Source organism: Sminthopsis crassicaudata, chromosome 4, assembly GCF_048593235.1.
Source record: "Sminthopsis crassicaudata isolate SCR6 chromosome 4, ASM4859323v1, whole genome shotgun sequence".
NCBI classification, from domain to species: Eukaryota; Metazoa; Chordata; class Mammalia; order Dasyuromorphia; family Dasyuridae; genus Sminthopsis; species Sminthopsis crassicaudata.
Window position 1 is genome coordinate 377560485 of NC_133620.1, and position 19733 is coordinate 377580217.

The following is a 19733-nucleotide window of genomic DNA, read 5'->3' on the forward strand; positions in this document are numbered from 1 at the left end:
TTCCCTGTCCATTACTGAAGTCCACCTGAAGAATCACAATTAAGAGGGACCCAATCAAAATAAGCTTCTTTTAAAAGATCCACTGAGCTACTAACCCCCTGCCCAGTTCGGCAGCCAAAAGGAGACTTTTTTGTCAATTCAGAATATGATGTTTTACCCTGAGTTGTGCATGGTATCAAAACTCCCATCTGTTCAACTCCAACTAAGAAGAGCAGTTCTATGAAGGGAACAGAACCTGGAAAACATTGTACACAGTAACAGCAATATTGTTGGATGATGAACTGAACGAGTTAGTTATTCTCAGCATTAAAATGATCCAAGACAGTCCCAAAGGACTAATGATGATGAATACTGTCTCCAAAGAAATGACTGATATTGATTTGAATATAGACTGAAGCAGGCTATTTTTCACCTTCTCAAATTTTTCCCTTTTATTTGAGTTTTCTTGTATAAAATGAGTAATATGGAAATATTTTACATAATTACATATGTATACCCAATATCTGTTTACCATGGTGGGATTGTCAGTTTTCAAGAAAGGATGTCATGTTGCCCAATACCCAAGGTTAGTCTGAACTTCTTTGACTGGGCAATCCTTATCTAAATAGCAAAGAATAAGAGGGAATTCAGAATTCAGATATTCCATACCTGACAGAATTTTTCTTCCCATCTTTCATCATAGTTCACTCTTTGCTAATTTGTGCTGTGTAAGGGTTTGAGAGTAGAGTGGGAAGAAGAAGGGAAAATACTAGCAACCAAGTTATAAGCCTACAGAGCTCTCTTCTTACTCCATTATCCTTCTTGGGCCAGTTATGAAATATAATAGTTATTCAAATTTTCAGACACACACTCTCTTTTAGATCATTACCTGACTCTTATCAAGTTCCAAATAAGCTGTAGTTTCTAAGCTTTTTATTTCCCTTCATTCTTCCTTTCTAATCTCCAACACAGTGATGGAATATCCCTCTGTTTCCCTCAATCCAACAATATCTCAAAACGCCAAAAAGAAGTTTAAAGGCTGATGAGCCTAACTTCAGTTTCTGGCAACATTTTAGAATTTATTAAGTGATGGTAATTTGCAATTTTACAGAAAGGAAAAGGGTAATATGTAGGACTAATAGATGAGAAAAATATTTACATTTTAGCAAGCCACTTGATAGTCTCTTGTGATATCTTTTGTGAACAAGATGAATATATGTGTATTAGATTATAGTGTTACTAGGTAGAGTTGGAAATAGGTGAACCAATAAACTCAATTTTTTTTTTTAAGATTGATGTCAACCTCAAGATAGCTCTCTAATGCAATACCTCAGGGATCTTTATTTAATTTATGCTATTTGACATTCTTATCAATGACATGGATGAAGGCACATATGACATAATCATCAAATTTGCAAGTGAAGCTAAGCTGGGAAGAATAACTAATATATTATAAAATACATAATATATTTGAATCCCCAAAAGTTTTGAGAGTCTGATGGTCTAAATTTATTAAGATGAAATACCTACCCTTCTATTTAAAAATAGATTGCAAAAGCATACAATAAAGGGAAAAAATGATCAGATAATTTGTGTGAAAAAAGATCTGTGAGTTTTAGTGAATTATAAGTTTAATAAAAGCTAATAAAGTGACAATAGATTTTTTAAAAATCTTAATCTTAAAAACCTTTTTAATTGAGGCATAATGTTCAGAATGAGAGAATTGATAACCCACTGCTTTCTTTCCCGCTCAAAGTGCAACATAGGGTAGATTAGTCAGAGCTTTGCTCCAGGGTGCCAAAATATAGAGGGCTCAAAAACAGAATGATTGTGCAATTGAAAGAATACCATTTGCATTTTGGCAGTACTTTCATCCTGTCAGCCACCTAAAAACTAGTAAGAATACTTCACTAAACTTGGAAGCTCTCAGGTTGTGAGCTATGACCCCATTATCAGGTAAGTTCCATCCTGATAGTGGTCCTGACAGTGGAATTGAACTGTTTGGAGAACCAAAGTATTTTCACCTTTTCAGCCTCCCACAGTCTTTTTTTCTTTGTGGTTAACTGAACTTATTTTTTTTATTCTTGCCCCAGATGCCAAAATTCCAAATGACAGAATCAATCCCCATCAAACCACTTCTGCTGCATTCTGTTCAGCTTCATGAACTAAACTAAGAAAGAATTTTGACAAATTAGTATCTATCTAGCCAGGGATGTGGATGAGGGTGGAGCCGCCAGGGGATAGTAACTATTATGGTGAGAGGACTAGAAACTGTTGTGTGATAAATTATTTGAGAAAGAGTTGTTAAGCCTAAAGACAATAACAACAATAACTGACATTTATATGATGCTTTAAAGTATACAAACTTCTTTCCAGGGGCATGATTGCTCTCTTTCAGTATTTTTGGATCTGCCTTATACAAAAAAACTATTGCTCCTCTTGGCTCCAGAATTAACATAGGAGTGAATGAGTAGGAGTTTCAGAAAGGTAAATTTTAGCCTGATAAAAAAAAAAGTAAAAAGCACCTTAATAGTTAGTGTTGTCCATAAATCGAATGAGTTGCCCTGAGAAGTAGTGAGTTGCTCCTAATTGGAGGTCTTCCAGCAAAGACTGAGTACTTAACTTCTCTGCTATGTTGTAAGAGATTTTTTTTTTGTTTCACTATAGACTGGATTAGATGGCCCCCAATTCTTACTATTTCTGAAACTTTATGACTTAATAGGGAGGTAAAAACAGGAGGTTACATCTTTAAATAAAGAACAAAGTGTAGCAGGAAAAGCACAGTGTTTGGAGACAGGAGACTTGGGTTTGTACCCTATTGTATATCTATCCTCCAGCTTCAGTTTCCTCAAACATAGACCTAGCCAAAAATATTTTAAAACATTCCTCCAACTGGTCACATGAAAATCTAATGAGTAACTAGGCCATCCAATTAGCCAATCCATATCTCCTAACATTAATACTTGCTGTGTAGATTGTGACCATCCTGAGTTCCCTAAAATGTGGACATTTTGGTGGTAGTGGTGGTAGGGTTTTTTTGGGGTTCTCTTTGTATCCCCAGTATTTATATTAAGTGCTAAATTAAAATGTTTTGTCCATTGTTCTCCATGAGGACTGTAACATCACGGAGGGGATACCATGACAGTGCAAGTGAATTGGATTTAAGTAAGGGCGGGCTCACTTTCCCCTCCAGAATTATCTTTGTCCAGTGGCCAGTAATAGGCACTTAATAAATGCTTGTTAACTGATTGTCATCCTGAAGGTCCCCTGTGGTCTGCCCAGCATCACATCCCCTTCCTCCCCATCCCTTCAAAGTGCTAACAGATTGGGGTGAAAAACAGAGGGACCTGATAACAAGCCCAGAGAGGAAAAAAACTGGAGGTGGGCAGGAAGGGGCACCCATCCCTAGAGGGCAAGATAGGACTAGAGGCAAGAAGGTGTCAGTGTTTAACTGGTGCCCATGAGGGAAAAAAGAGATCCAGGCCACAGCTTAGCACCCTGAGCTCTTCCCATTCTGCTCAGGGAAATTCAACATTTATCAACAAACATGTCTGAAGCTCTTATTATGTGCAAAGTACTGTGATAGTCCCAGAGGGAAATAAATTTTTAAAAAAACAGGTTCCCTGCCCTATTTATCATTCTATAGGAGAATGGCCCAACACACACACACACACACACACACACACACACACACACACCAAACAAACTTAAATATGTGTTATTACATGGTAAGTGTGCTGGAGATTTGTAAAATGAAGTACCTGAGGAGTGATGTGGGACCACATCATGAAGAAGGTGTTGTTGTTTTTTTAAGAGGTAGCTAAATGAAGTAGTGAGAAGACCTAAATTCAAGCCCAGCTTCAGACACACTTCTTAGTTATGTGACTCTAAGCAAATTACTTGATCTCTGCTGCTGATTCCTCAACTATAAAAAGTAATACTAATTCACATTATTTATAATAGCTATATGTTAATTTTATTGATAGCAAATTTTAAAAATTGTTTTGAATTTATTACTATTATTATATTATTAAAATATATGCATAGTTTTCAACATTCACCATTACCAAACTTTGTATTCTAAATTTTTTTCTACCTCCCTTTCTCCCACTCCTCCCCTAGACAGCAAGTAATTCAATATATGTTAAACATGTGTAATTTTTCTATAAATATTTTTGCAATTATCATGCTGAACAAAAAAAGCAGGTTAAAAAGGGAAAAACATAATAAAACAATGTTCTCCTGATTCTGCTCACTTCACTCAGCATCAGTTCATGTAAATTTCTCCAGGCCTCTCTGAAATCATCCTGAAGCTCATTTCTTACAGATCAATAATACTGATGGTAAATTCTTCCATTGAAAAGACTACAAGCCAAGACTAAAGTGGAGGGAGTGTTGGTGAATGATTTTTTTGGTTTGCAGATGACTGCACAAAATGCAGACTCATTCTTGCATAGTCATCACTGTTCAGCAGAAGTACAGAGTCAAGACAAATGATGATGGCTCAACATGCAGTGAATAAGTTTAGCATCCTTGATGTCTAACCAAAAGTACTCCACAGCACCTTTTTAGTCACTGGAACAAATTGTTTTCATCCAATCATTCCACCAGGGAAAGTCACCACATGCTTGGAGTAAACTAATCAATAGGCTTGAGACCCCTTGGTTATCCTCAACCTAGTTTAGTCCATCTACCAAAATGGTTTACCAGAATGTGGCCTCTGTGCATGCTACAGCTTCTTAGATCCATTGGTTAGGTGGATCAGTTGTACACCAAAGGCAGAAAACAGCCCTTGAAAAGGACTTAGCAATAGTCACACCGGGGTACTAGTCTTCCCTGAACATACCCTACACCCCAAATAATACATTTAGTGCATGAATAAAAGGTAGTATTTTCTCATAAGGAATGACAAATATGAGAAATACATTTAAACATGGAAGACTTAGGAAATAATGAAATGTCAACTGTAGTTTCTTAAGGAAAACAACCGAGAGTTAAAACTGTCATCTCTGAGAAAGATTAAGAGACAGTATAGCAGTTATTCTTGTGAAAGATAAAACTGCTTCTTAATCTTAGAAAGAGTTAGCTATTATCTTGTGAATGAATCTGAAGAAACATTGTGAGAGAAATGCATTTAATTCTTATTTTGTGAAGAGATATTTTGAAAATAATTTCTGAAAAATGTGAATTACAATTCTAGGTGACCTCTATTTAATGAATTGAAGAGGATTCAGTCAATGTGTGCACAAGAATATTCTATTCTACTTCACCTGCTCTTTAAGAGCACAAAGGTGACTCTGACTGTGAACATTACTTACTGCCAGTACAAAAAATATTTATCTGTATTCTTTTCTTCTGTATTAAATTATACGAGCAATAGCGTGAATGTTATTGAGATCTATGAATATAGATTTTATATATATATATGAGATCAAGAAAATTTGAGAGAAGAACAAAAGCTTTTGGGAACAGATTTCTCTGTTTTATCTATAAACTGGGGTAGGGGTTCACAGCAAACTGATTAATTAATAAGAGATATTATATATTTTATTTATGAATATCAGAACAGACTGACTTAGAATCTGAAAAGACAATTAATATGGAAATTAGAACTGATAGCAGGAATAAAAAAGATAAAGGATTAATGTGGTTGTCAACTCATGTACATATACTCACAGCAAAGTCTGTTATGTCTATGTAGAATATTCAGTCACATTTTAGTTATATTTGATCTTTCATGACTTCATTTGGGGATTTTTTTTTTGCAAAGATACTGGATTAGTTTGCCATTTTCTTCTCCTGCTCATTTTCAGATAAGAAAATTTGAGGGAAACCAGGGTTAACTTACTAGCTTGTATGATCGTAGGCAAGTAAGTGCCTGAGATCAGATTAGAACTCAGTAAGAGCTCTTGACACTCTACAAAACAATCTGATGTAGTTACCTATCCTGTAACTAGGAGTTTCCCCTATATAGACAAGCTATATTAGATGAATTAAACAAAACCTCATTTACAATTTAGGTCTGAGTTCATTCTGTTCTTCCTAGACAGTGTGTTTAACCTGAACCTTTCTCTAACATGTTATTTGTCAATTATTTCAGGATCTTTGGTCACCCAAAAAAACAAATAAAATTGCCTTTTTATTTTGGTTCCAAGCCATTTTTCAGCTTCAAGTTAGATCTTGGATTTTTTCTCCCTTGCCACTCAAATCCTGATTAAACAATATCTGACCAAAGTGGTTTCTCTTTGCCATATAGAGCTTGTCTGAAAAAGCTTCTTCTTTGAGATTAGACTTGTCACGCATTATGTCATGCTCTTTACATACTCCCCTAACAGAACAGCTATGAGTAACCCTTTTTATGATTGCTCCTGTCCCTCTCATATAGGATTATGCAGAAAAATGGCATTTTCAGAAGCTACATTTGCCATGCTGAAAAAGGAAGTACTTCAGTTAAAGAAAAACATAGATGCTAGGAAAATGAAATAGAATCTTACCTTCAGCTATAAAAAAAAAAAAAAAAACAAATTATCTCAGATATAAATGCAAACACAAGCAAAGTAATATGGTTGATTAAAAAAACCAAACAAAGATGTGACAATAGGATGATTTGCAGCTAGGTGTCATGGTGGATAGAGTGCTAGGCCTGTAGTCAGGAATTTGGCCTCAGATGCGTCCTAGCATTTGATTCTAGATGTTAGAATTCTGGACAATTCCTTAACCATGATTGCCTCAGTTTCCTCATCTGTTAAATGAGCTTGAGAAGGACGTGAAACACTACTCCAGTATCTTTACCAAGAAAACCCTAAATGCAATCACAAAGAGTTGGAAGTGAAGTTGGAAGTTGGAAGAGAAGTGAACAACATGAACATGTTATTTCCCTGAGTAGAATTTAAGCTTGTGGGCAGACACTTTCACTTTTGCTTTGATATCCCAAGTGCCAAGTACAATGACTAGCATATAGGAAGCATTTAATAAATGTTTATTGATTAACTGAATGTAGGGAGCTAGTAGTTTAGGAAGAGGGATTAAACAATTACGAAAAAGTATCAAGAAAATTTTCAATCTTACAGGAAATTAGATTAACAGGGTAGCAAGCTGGCACATAGTTGATCAGGAGGACCTGAGTTCAAAACTGAGCTCAGGCATTTGACACCAGCTGTGTGATGCTGGGCAAGTCTTTTAATCCTAATTGCCTCACATACACAAAAAAGATCAGAGAATGATAATGATCATTTTAGGAATTAACTTCAAATCACAAACTTTATGTGATTTTAAAATTTCAACATTGGTAGGTCCTATGATAAGTTTGCAAACAAATTTCCTCCAAATCTAGTTTGTCTAAAATCTGAATTCAGCCAATCACTGGAATTTTTCAACATGAACCCATGCATAGTAAATTTAGTTAAATTGTTGTTGCTTTAAATGTCATCTTCCAGTCCAATAATGAACTGGAGAGTTAAATTGGAACTCTAAATTTTAAGAAACCTATGGAAGATGATGAGAAATGAAGTAGTGTGTCTTGGATTAAGGCACAGGAAGTGAGGAAGAGAGGAAGGGAAAAAAGAGCAGAAAGAGGAATGGAGGAAAGAAAGGAGGAAAAAAGGTGGAATGGAGGAAGGGACAAGAGATAGGATGGAAAGAGGGAAGAAGACTTCATTAGGAAGAAAGGAAGGAAAAAAGCAAAGGAGGAAGGGACAAAAAGAGGGATGAAAGGAGGGAAGGAGAGAGGAAAGGAAGGAAGGAAGAAGAGAGGAAGGCTGGCTCCAGCTATTTTGGGGTGAGTTGTTCATCCATTATCTTTGAATCCAGAGTGATATCTTACATATGAATTGAGGGGAGGCAGAGTTGCTTAGAGTTGCCAGGCTCACTCTCTTGCAGTCATTGAAGTCTAGTGGCAAGACAAAAGTCAGGATGACTGGTGATGGCCTGGGATGCAGTGGATGACTGGCATTTTCGACATCTGATCAAGCTCTAAATTCTCCACAGTGCCTGCTTCAGCTGCCTTCGTGGCCACTGGAACAAATTGTTCTCATCTGTTCATTCCATTAAAGGATGTCTTCACACGCTTGAGGGAGGTCTGCCTCCCACTCCCCCTGCTGCACTGACAGATTGGAGCCTCCTCAGTTACCCTGAACCTGGTTTGGCCAGTGTGCTAAGACATTTTTACAGTAGTGTGGCTAAGTGTGTGCTACAGCTTCTTGGAGGCACAAGTGAGAGTTGGGAGACAAGTGGACACCAAAGTTGGATAAGTTGCCATGAAAGAGCTTGGCAAGCCCTCCCGTCCATGATGCTAGTCCTTCATTGTTACCGGGGGGGGGGGGGGGATTTTATTTAGAGTGCTTCCCCATTTAAAGGTGGACATTTAATTTGATGAAAGCGGCAAAAAAAGAGGAAACATTCCTATGACAAAAGCAGCTTGAGACAGCTCTAAGGACAGGAGAGAAAACCACCCCTCAGATAACTGTACTGAAAGGACCTGTTTGAAAGCAGCTTAAAGACATAAATAGTGACTGAAGGGAAAATGGTTACAGGGCATTATAGTCCATCATTTAATTTGCATAAGACAATTTTTCTAGTTTTGAAATATAGCAAAGAAACTATAATTCAAATTTGTGTTGAGACTATGAAAAAATCATGTATTATTTACTTTTTAATATATGATTCAACTGTGAATTTGGGACTTATCAACTTGAGTTAGAGCTAGATTACTATTCATGAGAAGGTCATGCTTTATTTAGGTCATTAGAAATCCCAAAATAAGAAAATAAGAAAGCCAATGAATGATCAGAGGAACAAGACACAGTCACTGTCTGAAGAGAGCTGACTGGTGACTGACTGCAATTCTCAGCAATACAATGGGTCAAGAGTATTCTGAAGGATTTATAATGAAAGACGCTATGCAAACTCAGAGAAAAAAAGAGAGACAAGAAAGAAGAGAGAGAAAGATGGGGGGAGAGGGGGAACGGAGGGAGAGATAGATGATGCTCCAGTAAGGAATAAATGTGGCTGGGCTTGTTGACCTCTAGCACCATCTACAGGCTGAGAGAAGGAAAACACATCACAAGGTCCACTGCATTGCCTCCTTACTTCCATTTCAGACTTGAGAATGAACAATTCCTCAGAGGCCCGGAGAGCAAATGTAAAGAGCTTTGCAGTTCTATAGTTTAAGGGGGTCTATTTGTCACTGAAAAAGATTAACACTTCTTCAGTGCCCAACCAAAAGAGCATATTTGAAAAGACAGGCTACTATGTCACTGAAAGAATATAATGCTTTTGCTTGAAACATGCATACACATACCTTCATTGGCCTGATAGTGGCAGAGAAGTGACTTTATCCATTTGTTCCCTAAAAAGGATCACCAACATCAAGCCTTCAGTCTAATAGTCCAAAGTCATGGGTTATTCCAAGCACATGGAATTTTCTTCTCATGCCTCATTGCTAGATTTCTGTATACTTATATGCTTATATTCATTCTATCTACCCTTATTTTCTCCCCCTTCCATACACACTTCATGCTTAGGTGATAGAAACTCAGGTTCTAGGTAGACTATTATGGCTTGATCATTTTTTATTGTCTTTTGGATAAATGTTTCGGTTATTCTTTTTATCTGATCATTTAATAAATGTTTCATGTTTCAAAATCAATGGTGTCATTGAGACTAATTTTGTATATTTTGTACACTGGTGACTCATGAGCTATATGCAGAAATGGTTAGTCCTGGGAAATCTGAGAGTAAATAACCCTCTGAGGAACCATAAAATGAGGGGTCAGCAAGCAAGGCCCACCCAGCCTATGGAAATAAAAAGCCTGAAGAAGGGTTTGGTAAGAGCCACATCTGGAGTTCATCTGGGATTTATTATGGTACTTTTTTACATTGACAGAGATCTACTGGAGGGATGATTTATTAATTTCCTAGGAATTTTCTAGAGAAAGGAAATGTTGGAACTTTTTGAAGTTTTTCTCTATAGGATAAACCAATTTTTAAAATATAATTTTGATTATTTAACACATCTTTTGATTTTATTAACCTATCAAATATGAAGGCTAATATCAGTAATAATATAGTACATCTACAGAACTGGCATTAAGGAATGCAGACAGTCCTCTCTCAAAGGAATACCATCTAAAAAGTAAAGATATTTACAAGCTGCTATTAAAAATGAAAAGTGAGTTGAGATATGAAAAAGACAAATCTTTCTTTTCCATATTTAAATTATCTGAGAATGTAAACAATTTCAAAATTCTTCATAAGACAGGTTTCAATATTGCAAGTGCTTACTGATGGATCTGCCTGCCTCAATTCTATCCCTATTCAGCTAGCAAAGTGATTTTCCTAAAGCCCAGGTCTAACCATATCACCATCCTACCTTTCCCATTCAATAAATGTCAATGGCTCTTTATCACAACTCCCTGTCTGGAGTTCTAAGCCCTTTATATCTGAACCCTCTTCTACCTTTCCAGTCTTCTTACACTGTACTCCGTCACCACCATTTTCTCTGGCTGTCCCCCATGCCTAGAAGGTTCTCCTTCATCTATGACGCCCCTGGTTTCCTTCAAGTTCCAGTTTAAACCATTTACAGCAAGCCTTTCTCAAGGTTTTCTACCGCTGGAACCAAAGAGAATATAAATCTTAATATAAATAATAACACATTTACATATATAATATAAACAATATATTTAACATAATTCTTCTAACAATATAAATCTTTTAACAAAGTGAATGAACTCAAGAATGAAATATGACTTTAGTCTACAATTAAGAAAGTCAGAGGCCAGACTTTAGACAGACACTAGGCTTTCTTCTGTGAGATTCTGAGATGGTTTTATAGATTCCAAAGAAAACAAAAGCTATTTACCACCATTAACAGAGAGGGAAAAAAAACTAGCAAAACACAAGGGAGTTCAAAGATGCAGCACCCTTAACTTCTTTGATTTATATCCTTGCTGATAATCAAGACGTTGCATTCTGTTAAAACAAAGTCATGTTTTCAATTAAAAATAACCTTTCAAATTGAAGTCATTCTGCTGCTTTTTCAAGCTAATAACTGCCTAATTCAGAAGTCTTCAACATATTTATCATTCCTATTTCCCATGACAACCTTCAGACATATGAAGACAATCATTTATTTCCTCTTCCCAAAAATTCTCCAAGAAACATTTACAGTTCCTTCAATTGGGCCTTTATTACATGGCATCCATCCATTATCTTGACTGCCCTCTTCTCAATGTTTTCCAGCTTTAAAGTTCTTAAAATGTGGCGGCCAGTACTAAACATGATTACTAGGTATGGGAAACATTATCATCCTTAAGTACGATGACCTTTCTAAGACAGACTGAAATTTGCTTTTACAGATGCATGTCACCTTGGAAGCTTATATTACACTTGTACCTATTATCCATACTTTCAGCTCTGCCACTTTCTCTCTAGGTCTTTTCCATCATCTATAAAATAAGAGGGTTTGACTGGAGGTTTCAAAGATCCATGGCAGCACCAAATCCCAGGATTTTGTGAATTTTAATGGCATCATGATACTACAAACTTCTAGTAACGTCTCATTCCAAAGTTCTTCCAAGGATCAACTATTGTGATTTTGAACTTCAATTTGAAATCATGGATATTTATCCAATTTAACAAATATTTACTGCATTTGGTATATGCAAGGCACACACGTATCATTTCTAAAAAATGACACTCAGGTACACTCACTTTATTAGCTTTCAGTTTGCCAGTAATCTCCTAATCCTCAGCCTCAAAGGAACCAATGAAACCATGAAAAGTAAATGCTTAGTGATGTTTTCATCCATAATATTATACATTCAAATTAGTTGCTTAAAAGCCTAAGTAAATTAGGCTGGGTCCAAAGTCTCTCGAATTTAGGGGAAGAATTATTATTATGAAAATCTGACTCCATGTGGGTTCTGCCTTTAGATTCTTCATGCTGACTGTGAATAGATGTATCATAATAATGTAATACATGAGATTTACGACTATTTGGCAGACTGACAGAATAATTTTATGGGTAGAAAGGTTGAAAATCCTTTTGTGGATGAAATGAGCTTTAAAAACTTCTTAGGAATGCTACAAGGCATTTTAAAAACTAACATTATAAAAAAGTATGGCTTCTATTATGCAAAGGGCATGGTAATTAGAGAGCCTAGACTTTTAGGTATGTTCATATATAGCCTGATTACATTCAAGGAAATGAATCCGCCTGCCTGTTACACCAAGTTCACGGCTTAGTGCTGAATTATGTGACCTCCTGAGCTCTTACTATTAGAGCAAAAATTTATCTATACTATGGCTTCAATGGGTTTTTAATTCACTGACTTGGAACTCTTAACTATTTGTAAGATAATTTAAATGAGGAAATGAATTTCTGGCACTCAATAAAAAGGTTAACAAAGGGACTCAGGAAATACTTTTCTACTCTCTGTAGAAGGCCGTCCTCTACTGGCCAGTCTATTCATCTCAATCATATAAACTAAAGGAAGGACGTGAGATTTGTGCTCATGTTATCTGTAAAGAACATTTAAAATTATGCAGTTGTTTTAACCACTCAAACTATAAACACTTTAGAGATTAACTTTTAAAAGAAAAAAAAAATTTTAACAATCAAGAACTAAAAATGTGCTATAGGCACATAGTTTATTTACCATTTCCCTGCTCCAGAAACACAAGTCTGAATAACAAGTATATTTGAATTTATAAAGATGTATCTCAAAAATATGTTTCTTTCAATTTAAAAAATGCAATAATTTTTATTTATTGAAAATCAATTGCATGTCAATAACATCAGTGTTAAAGTGCAGAAACGATGGAACTTGACAAACCAAACCAAATAAGGAATGAAATGGCATGATTTAACAAATGAAAAAACACTCAATAAGCACTTAAAACTATGCTAAGTTCTAAGACACACCCAAAAAGGTAAAACAGTGCTAGTTCTCAAGGGACTCACATTTGAAGGTGTCCAATAGGTTTTAGCAGTTCAGCTTCAAGTCATACAGAGAAGTTTGAGATAAACAACTTACATTTGTTTTATTCATTACTTATGCCCTGAAAACTCCCATTCTATTTTATTTAAAAGAAAAAAGTATTGTGCCTAACAAATAGTGTTTTATTTAGCACTTGTTATCACAACTCTGTAGGGCTAGTGATTACTAATTCTGTTTTATAAACAAGAATACTTGAAGGTTAAAATGTAAGAAGAGAAACTCCCTGAGTTTACTAAATCCAAAATCCAGCTGGCTCGAATCTTGCAGTAAGTGATTCTTATTCTTTCTTCTAAGAATGTCTTTTTCAATATGTATGGGGCTTCACCTGCCATCTAGGGGAGGGGGAGAGGGAAGGAGGGGAAAAGTTGAACATTAGTTTTTTCGAGGGTCAATGTTGAGAAATTACCCATGGGGGCAGCTAGGTGGCGCAGTGGATAGAGCACCAGCCCAGAATTCAGGAGGACCTGAGTTCAAATGTGACCTCAGACACTTAACACTTCCTAGCTGTGTGACCCTGGGCAAGTCACTTAACCCTAGCCTCAGGGAAAAAAAAAGAGAGAAATTACCCATGCATGTTTTGTTAATAAAAAGCTATAATAATAATTTTTTAAAAAGGACTATCTTTGGCGACTGAGAACACACTTATTCCTTTACAATATAGGATGTACTCCAAGTCTCAGTATAATGGTTAATAATCTATTCAAGTTTAACATCGCACTAAGACTTGGGAGACATCTGCAGTCAAGTATGTAACTTTCCTTTCCTAGTGTTCTTCAAAGGAATTGCATCCACAAGAAGCCATAATGGCCTCCACGTTTTTCCCTACATTCTACTTGAGATTTCTAGCTTACACGAGTTTTGTGTACCTTTCTTTTCCTTGGGGGTGTAAAGTAAAACACTTTTTAAAGCACTTGGGTGGCCCATATGATGGGCATAAAACACAGAAACTTATATTATTACCCATTACTGGGATTTGCTTTTCTCGGTCAACGGTCTCAGCTGATAATGAGAAATAATCTGAACCAATATGTAGCAGTTAATAAAAAGAAATAACAAGCCAGCTAACCAAACGAGCAAAAAAGTGTTTTTCCCTCGGAACTCCAGGAAATAAGCCGGAGTCAACCACAGAGCCTGCCCGAGGAACCACAGCCCCAGGAGGAGGCCGGCTCTCCTCCAGGACATCCTCATCTGCGGCATCACGAGGGGCAGCCAGCAGAGGTACCACAGAAAATACTGCGAGGTGCACACCTTGTTAAAGCTCACGAAGATGGCCGTGTGGAGGAAACAGCAGAACGCAAGGTCCCTGTAAAAAGCCAAAGAGACAACCACGAGCAGCAGTAACTGGGGTGCAAACGCCGCGAGTCCCAGGGAAAAACTCCACTGGCTCTGCGCTGTCAGATAGAGCATGTAGAAGTACGGGGAAAAATTGTGTCGGATGTCGCGCCTGGTGAGGTGATACAAGTAAGTGTGCTCCACAAACTCCCAGCCGTATTTGTAGTAAAACCCCAAGCCCAGGGCCAGAAACGTGAGTCCGGCGAGCCCGCCAAAGAGCACCACGTCGGCACTGCAGAGCCCGCGGGCCAGCGCCCACAGCCGCGCCGGGAGGCGTTTCTGGGGGCCGGCCGCCTGGCCCGGCGCGGCCCGCAAATACAGGGCTATGGGAAGGCTGTAGGTCACCGGGTACACTTTCAGGTGCACCGCCAGGCCGTAGAGCACCGCGGCCCCCGCCACCTTCCTCCGCCGCAGGAGGTACAAGGCCGTGAGCACCAGGGCGGCCAGGACCGACTCGGCGTTGCCCCGGCTGGACACCACCAGGGGCAGCGGGTTCAGCAGCCACCAGGCGCAAGAGCCGCAGGCTCGGCGCGGGCTCAGGCCGGATAGCAGCAGGAGACGCAGCATCAAAAAGCCGGCCAGCAGGTCGCAGCTGACGAAGAGGAACTTGCCGAAGAGCTCCGAGACGCCGACGTTCGGGGTGAGGAGCCAGGCCAGCAGCGGCGTGTAGCGGTAAGTGGCTCTCCCATAGGGGGAGCGGCCCTCCGTCACCAAGCGCGCCGCGTCCGTGAACACCCGGTAGTCGATGTCCGTGAACTTCACCGCCAAGGTACGGTCCTGGTAGAGGCCGTAGAAAACCAAGGCGATGCGGGCCGCCAGGGCAACGCCGAACAGCCGAGCGGCCCCGCCCCAGGTCTTCATCCTTGGCCGCCCCTCACCGAACCGTGGCCCCGGCGCTCACTCCCGTCCCGACCATCATACTTATCCGCGCGACATAACGCCGCGGAGCAGAACCAATGCAGCCACTTCCGGGAAAATAGTCCCGCCCCTAGCACCTACTTCCTGTTCTGCCTCGCGCTTTTGATTGGTTCATATGCGGTCGAGCTCGGCTCTCTTTCCAAGGAAAGGGTAAGACTTCCTGTCTCGTGAGCGTCCCGCGTTCACTTTCAAAGGAGACAGGTAGGAAGCCTTCTCTCCGGAACTCAGAAACGAGAAGGGGCGTGGCCTGAGTTTGGGCGTGGTCAGGGAGAGATAAAACGAAAATTCCCCGCGCTGGTAGGCCCCCCTCGGAACCGCCTTCTCGTGACGGTTGTGGAGGGAGCCTCTGGTTTTGAAAGAGGATGAAGAACTAAACCGAAGAGTACAGATAATGTCGGGGTTTTAAAAAGGGACGCTCTTTGCCCCGCAAGTAGGGGGCCTGCGAGATTGGCTTCTAAACTGAATCATAAAGAAAAAAGAATTATAAAATTACTGAACTTCACAAAAGGAGTGCGATTCCCCAGGCTGGCGCCGTCAGGGGCAGGCCCGGAGGCTAACCTCGGTCCTCGCTTAACGTAAATAACGGATTTCTAAAGTGGCGTTTAAAGCTTACAAGGCTTGCTGCAGGTGTCTCACTCGATCTTCCCAATCCGCAAAGTGGGAGAATATCGCCATCTGCAGATTTCCCGCTGCCAGTGGGACCACCGTCCTCCTCGGACCCCGCCTCCTAACAATGTTTTTAAATGCACAAAATAAAACAAAGAGGATTACAAAGAAAACCAACTATACTGAAATAATGAAAAAAACAATCCTTTTATTTAACGGGTAAGGGAACTGAAGCTCGAGTGATTGCCAGGCAGGGTCCCGCAAGTAGAACGTGGAAGAAACAGAATTCGAATCCAGCTCTCTGGCTCAGGATCTAATGTTCTTTCTACCGCCGCTAACTAGCTATGAAAAAAGTCTCGTTATTTTTGTACATTAAAAAAAAAAAAAAATGGCGAGCCCTTAGTACTAGCATTTTCTCTGTGCCGGATCTTCCCTTTAGAAACAGGAGGAGTAGCGGATTCATGCACTGTTGCCTGGTTCTTCAAGGTTCAAATAGATACAAAAATTGGAACGTCTTTGGTTCGTTAGAAAGTTTTTCTTTGAGCCTCAATGGGCCTCCCTGTTGCTTCTATTCACGTTCCTAGTTCTGTCCTTGTGGGCCAAGTCGCCACACTGCGCTTCTCCTTCCCCTTATTCTTTTCTAAGTTAAACACCCCCGCTACTGTCCCACCCCACATCGTTACAATCTCTTAGTGGCTGCATTCTCCACTGCCGGGATTCCTAGTTGTAGCCTCACCAGCCATCAAAATTCTCCCCATCTGACATTTGTAGCCTCTTCCAAGGATCCTCCACAAAGCTATCATATGGTTATTCAGAAAACCCACGGTGTGTGATGTCATTCCAGAGCTCTAGAAGTTTCTGTGGCGCCAGGTAGCCAGGTGGCGGAAATGAGGAAACTGGAGTTCTAAGCTGGCCTCTGCAGAAGTCACTGAACTTGTTTGCCTCAGTTTCCTCACCTGCAAAATGGGGATAATAATACTCTCTACCTCCCAGGGTAAATCTCTTAACATAGTGCCTGGTACATATAAATATGTGCAGATTAAATGAGTATCCTGTGAGATGAGCACTATATAAACACTGCCTATTACTATTAACTCCCGATTGCTTCTAGATAAAATACAAGCTCCTTTTTTGGTGTTTAAACACACACACACACACACACACACACACACACACACACACACACACACACACACACAACAAAAACCTGTCACAGTCTGATTTCCAATCTATTTTCCTTGATTGCTTCTACATACTCTGCATACCAGTTAAGTTTTACTGCTACTTTTTTACTGTCACTGTTTACTTTTACTGTTTTCTATGCTTCCAGAGGGGGGCTGGAGCCAACTCTAACCAACCTGCAAGAACCCATCGTTAAGTTTTCAGTTGAGCATCAATACCTCAAAATTATGAGTTGCTACAAATCGGTTTTTGATTTATTGTTGTGTTGATTTCTAGATTTAAGAAAGGGATGGGGGAAATGGGGTAACAATTCAGATTAATGTAAAAGTATATGTGCATACCCCCCCCAGGAGCCCAGTTGTTAAACATTTACCATCTTATGGCTGTATTGCTCTATAAATATCGCTTGATCTCAAGAAAAATGCAGTAAAGACTCAGGGAATGAAGTCAGGTGACTGTAAGCTAACAATAAAACAATAAATGGTGTTTGTAAGGTGCTCTGAGATTTGCGAAGCATTTTCCATCTCTTATTTCATTTGAACCTTACTATACCCCTACATGCATATTGCATTGCCTACCTCCATGTTTTGTTTTGTTTTTTCACATAGAGACGTATGACCTCTGTGCTGTCCCTCTATACTTCCAACTCCAGGAATCCACTCCCTCCAAGGTTCAGTGCAAGTGTTGTCTCCTACAAGAAGCCTTTCATGATTTTTCAAATATTAGCACCTCCTCTTTCCCCATTGAAATGACTTTGCATTTATTTCTCAGTCATCTCATGGGATACTCATTTAACTGCATTCATTTTGAGTTTGATTCCCTCTCAAAACAGATCTACCACTTCAAGTTCTAGGATTATCCTGTGAATTTCCATTTTTAAAACCATAAATCTTAAGTCACCACTTGGTTGGGGTGTGCTTCTCATTAACAATTACATGGTTGGCTTTGAACAAAAACTTTTATTTACTAAGGCTGAAGAGTATAAACAGTGGCTACAAAACATTTTCATTACCTCAGGAACATAATCTCCCAGAAGTACACACAGTGTGTGTGTGAAAGAGTGGACATGAATAGAGTACACTGGTTCTGTGCCAAATGGGTACTGAATATATGGCCGGAGTAATGGACACCTTCAAAACCGCAGGACCTGGAAGTCCTCACAGAGCTCCCCTGGATGCATTGTCTGCTGGTTTAAACGTGCTTTCGGGATCTGCTTTTCTCCACGTATCAACTCTCAAATGTCTTCACTCCATATATGCTTCTCTTTTCTGTTTTCTGGAGTCCACACAATCCTGCTAACTGCTTCAGTGCACCGCCAGGATTTATTTCTGTCCAAAGTTTATGGCTCTGCTCCGTCTTCTATGCATTGAATTCTCCTGACCTAATTCTCCTATTGCATTAAATTTAAAGATTCATCCTTTTGGACAAGCAGCTCTGAGGCTAAACTCCTCATCCAATAGAATGGGATAGTTTGGAGAGTCTTCCCCAAGTAGGGGATCTCCTGCAAAAGTAACATCTAGTCTGCATTCAACTAGTCAACTTTTTTAGTTATTTAAAGCCCCCTCAGGCATGTAGCTCATTTTCAGCCCTGAAAATCATGTGGCTTTATCTGATTAATTCAGAAAAGGATGCTCAGATTTTCAAAAGGTCATTGAGTTAGCCATCAAATCCTCTTTATGGTATTATCTACAAATTGCTTGCTGAGATTGTTTCAGCTAGGGAAGGAACAACCATATTCCCCTTACATTATTTGTCCTTGTGCATGTTCTTTACAGTTAATTTAAGCTCCGCGAGAGCTCCAGACTTTCTTTTTTTTTTTTCTTTTTTCTTTTTTGTCGTTTTCTTTTAATCATTATAGGTCCATAACTTGCAGAATGGCTGATACATAATAATTGGTATTTAATTAACCCAGGTCTTCTTATGTCAAACCCGTTAGCCACTCCCCTCTCCCCCCCCCCCCCCCACTTAATAAGGTCCAGTGGCTTCCTATTGTTTCCAAGATTAAATACAAAATGTTTGTTTGGTATCCAAAGCTCTTCATAGCTTTTCTAGTCCCCTCCTGTTTTTCTAGTCTTTTTAAACTTTACTCAGTGAAGTGGTCTGCTGAGTGTTGCACACATAAGACATTCTATCTTTCTACACATTTTTTCTGGCTGTCTCACGATCTTGGAATGCTCTCTCTCTCCCCCCCTCTGACTATTGGCTTCCCTAACTTGTTTTAAGTCCCAAGTAAAATTCTACTTGCCATAGGAAGCTTCCCCCAAACTCTTAATTCCAAGGCCTTCCCTCTTTTAATTATTTTCTATTTGTCCTGTACATAGCTTTGTGTGTGTGTGTGTGTGTGTGTGTGTGTGTGTGTGTGTGTGTGTGTGTGTGTATTATCTGGTGATCCCTTGCTCCTGTGAGCAACTTGTTACCAAAGACTTTTGATTCTTTCAAAATGTCTCAAAAGCTGCCTCTTCTTTTAGTTGGTTTATCTACCCCTGGGCCTTGGGCCCCCTTGTAGAACACATTCAGCTAAAATTATGCAAGGAATCTTTGTCTTTAGCTTCAGTAGTCATATTTTTCCTACTGTCTAAGCCTTCTCTGGTCACTCTGTCCAAATGGAACACTGCATTTCCTGCCTGCCTTTAGCTTGACTTTAGTGATATGATTCAAACCACAGTGATTCTATTCTGCTTCTGCCATATGTAACACCACACGTATTTTGGTGCTCAA

At 39.2% G+C, this 19733-nt stretch overlaps 1 protein-coding gene across 2 annotated transcripts in view; it reads right to left on the reverse strand.

Moving 5' to 3' along the window:
- The window catches only part of PIGM (phosphatidylinositol glycan anchor biosynthesis class M), a 40069-nt gene extending 23898 nt beyond the window's left edge, over positions 1 to 16171 (reverse strand). The window contains exon 1 of one of the 2 annotated variants that reach the window (XM_074262291.1): positions 14226 to 16171. In XM_074262291.1, coding sequence (XP_074118392.1) covers positions 14226 to 15170 — 945 coding nt within the window. In that variant the 5' untranslated portion in view covers positions 15171 to 16171. Of the gene's footprint in view, positions 1 to 12602 lie in introns of those variants that run through there. The other variant, XM_074262289.1, reaches the window with a different exon arrangement.
- Positions 16172 to 19733: the final 3562 nt, after the last annotated feature.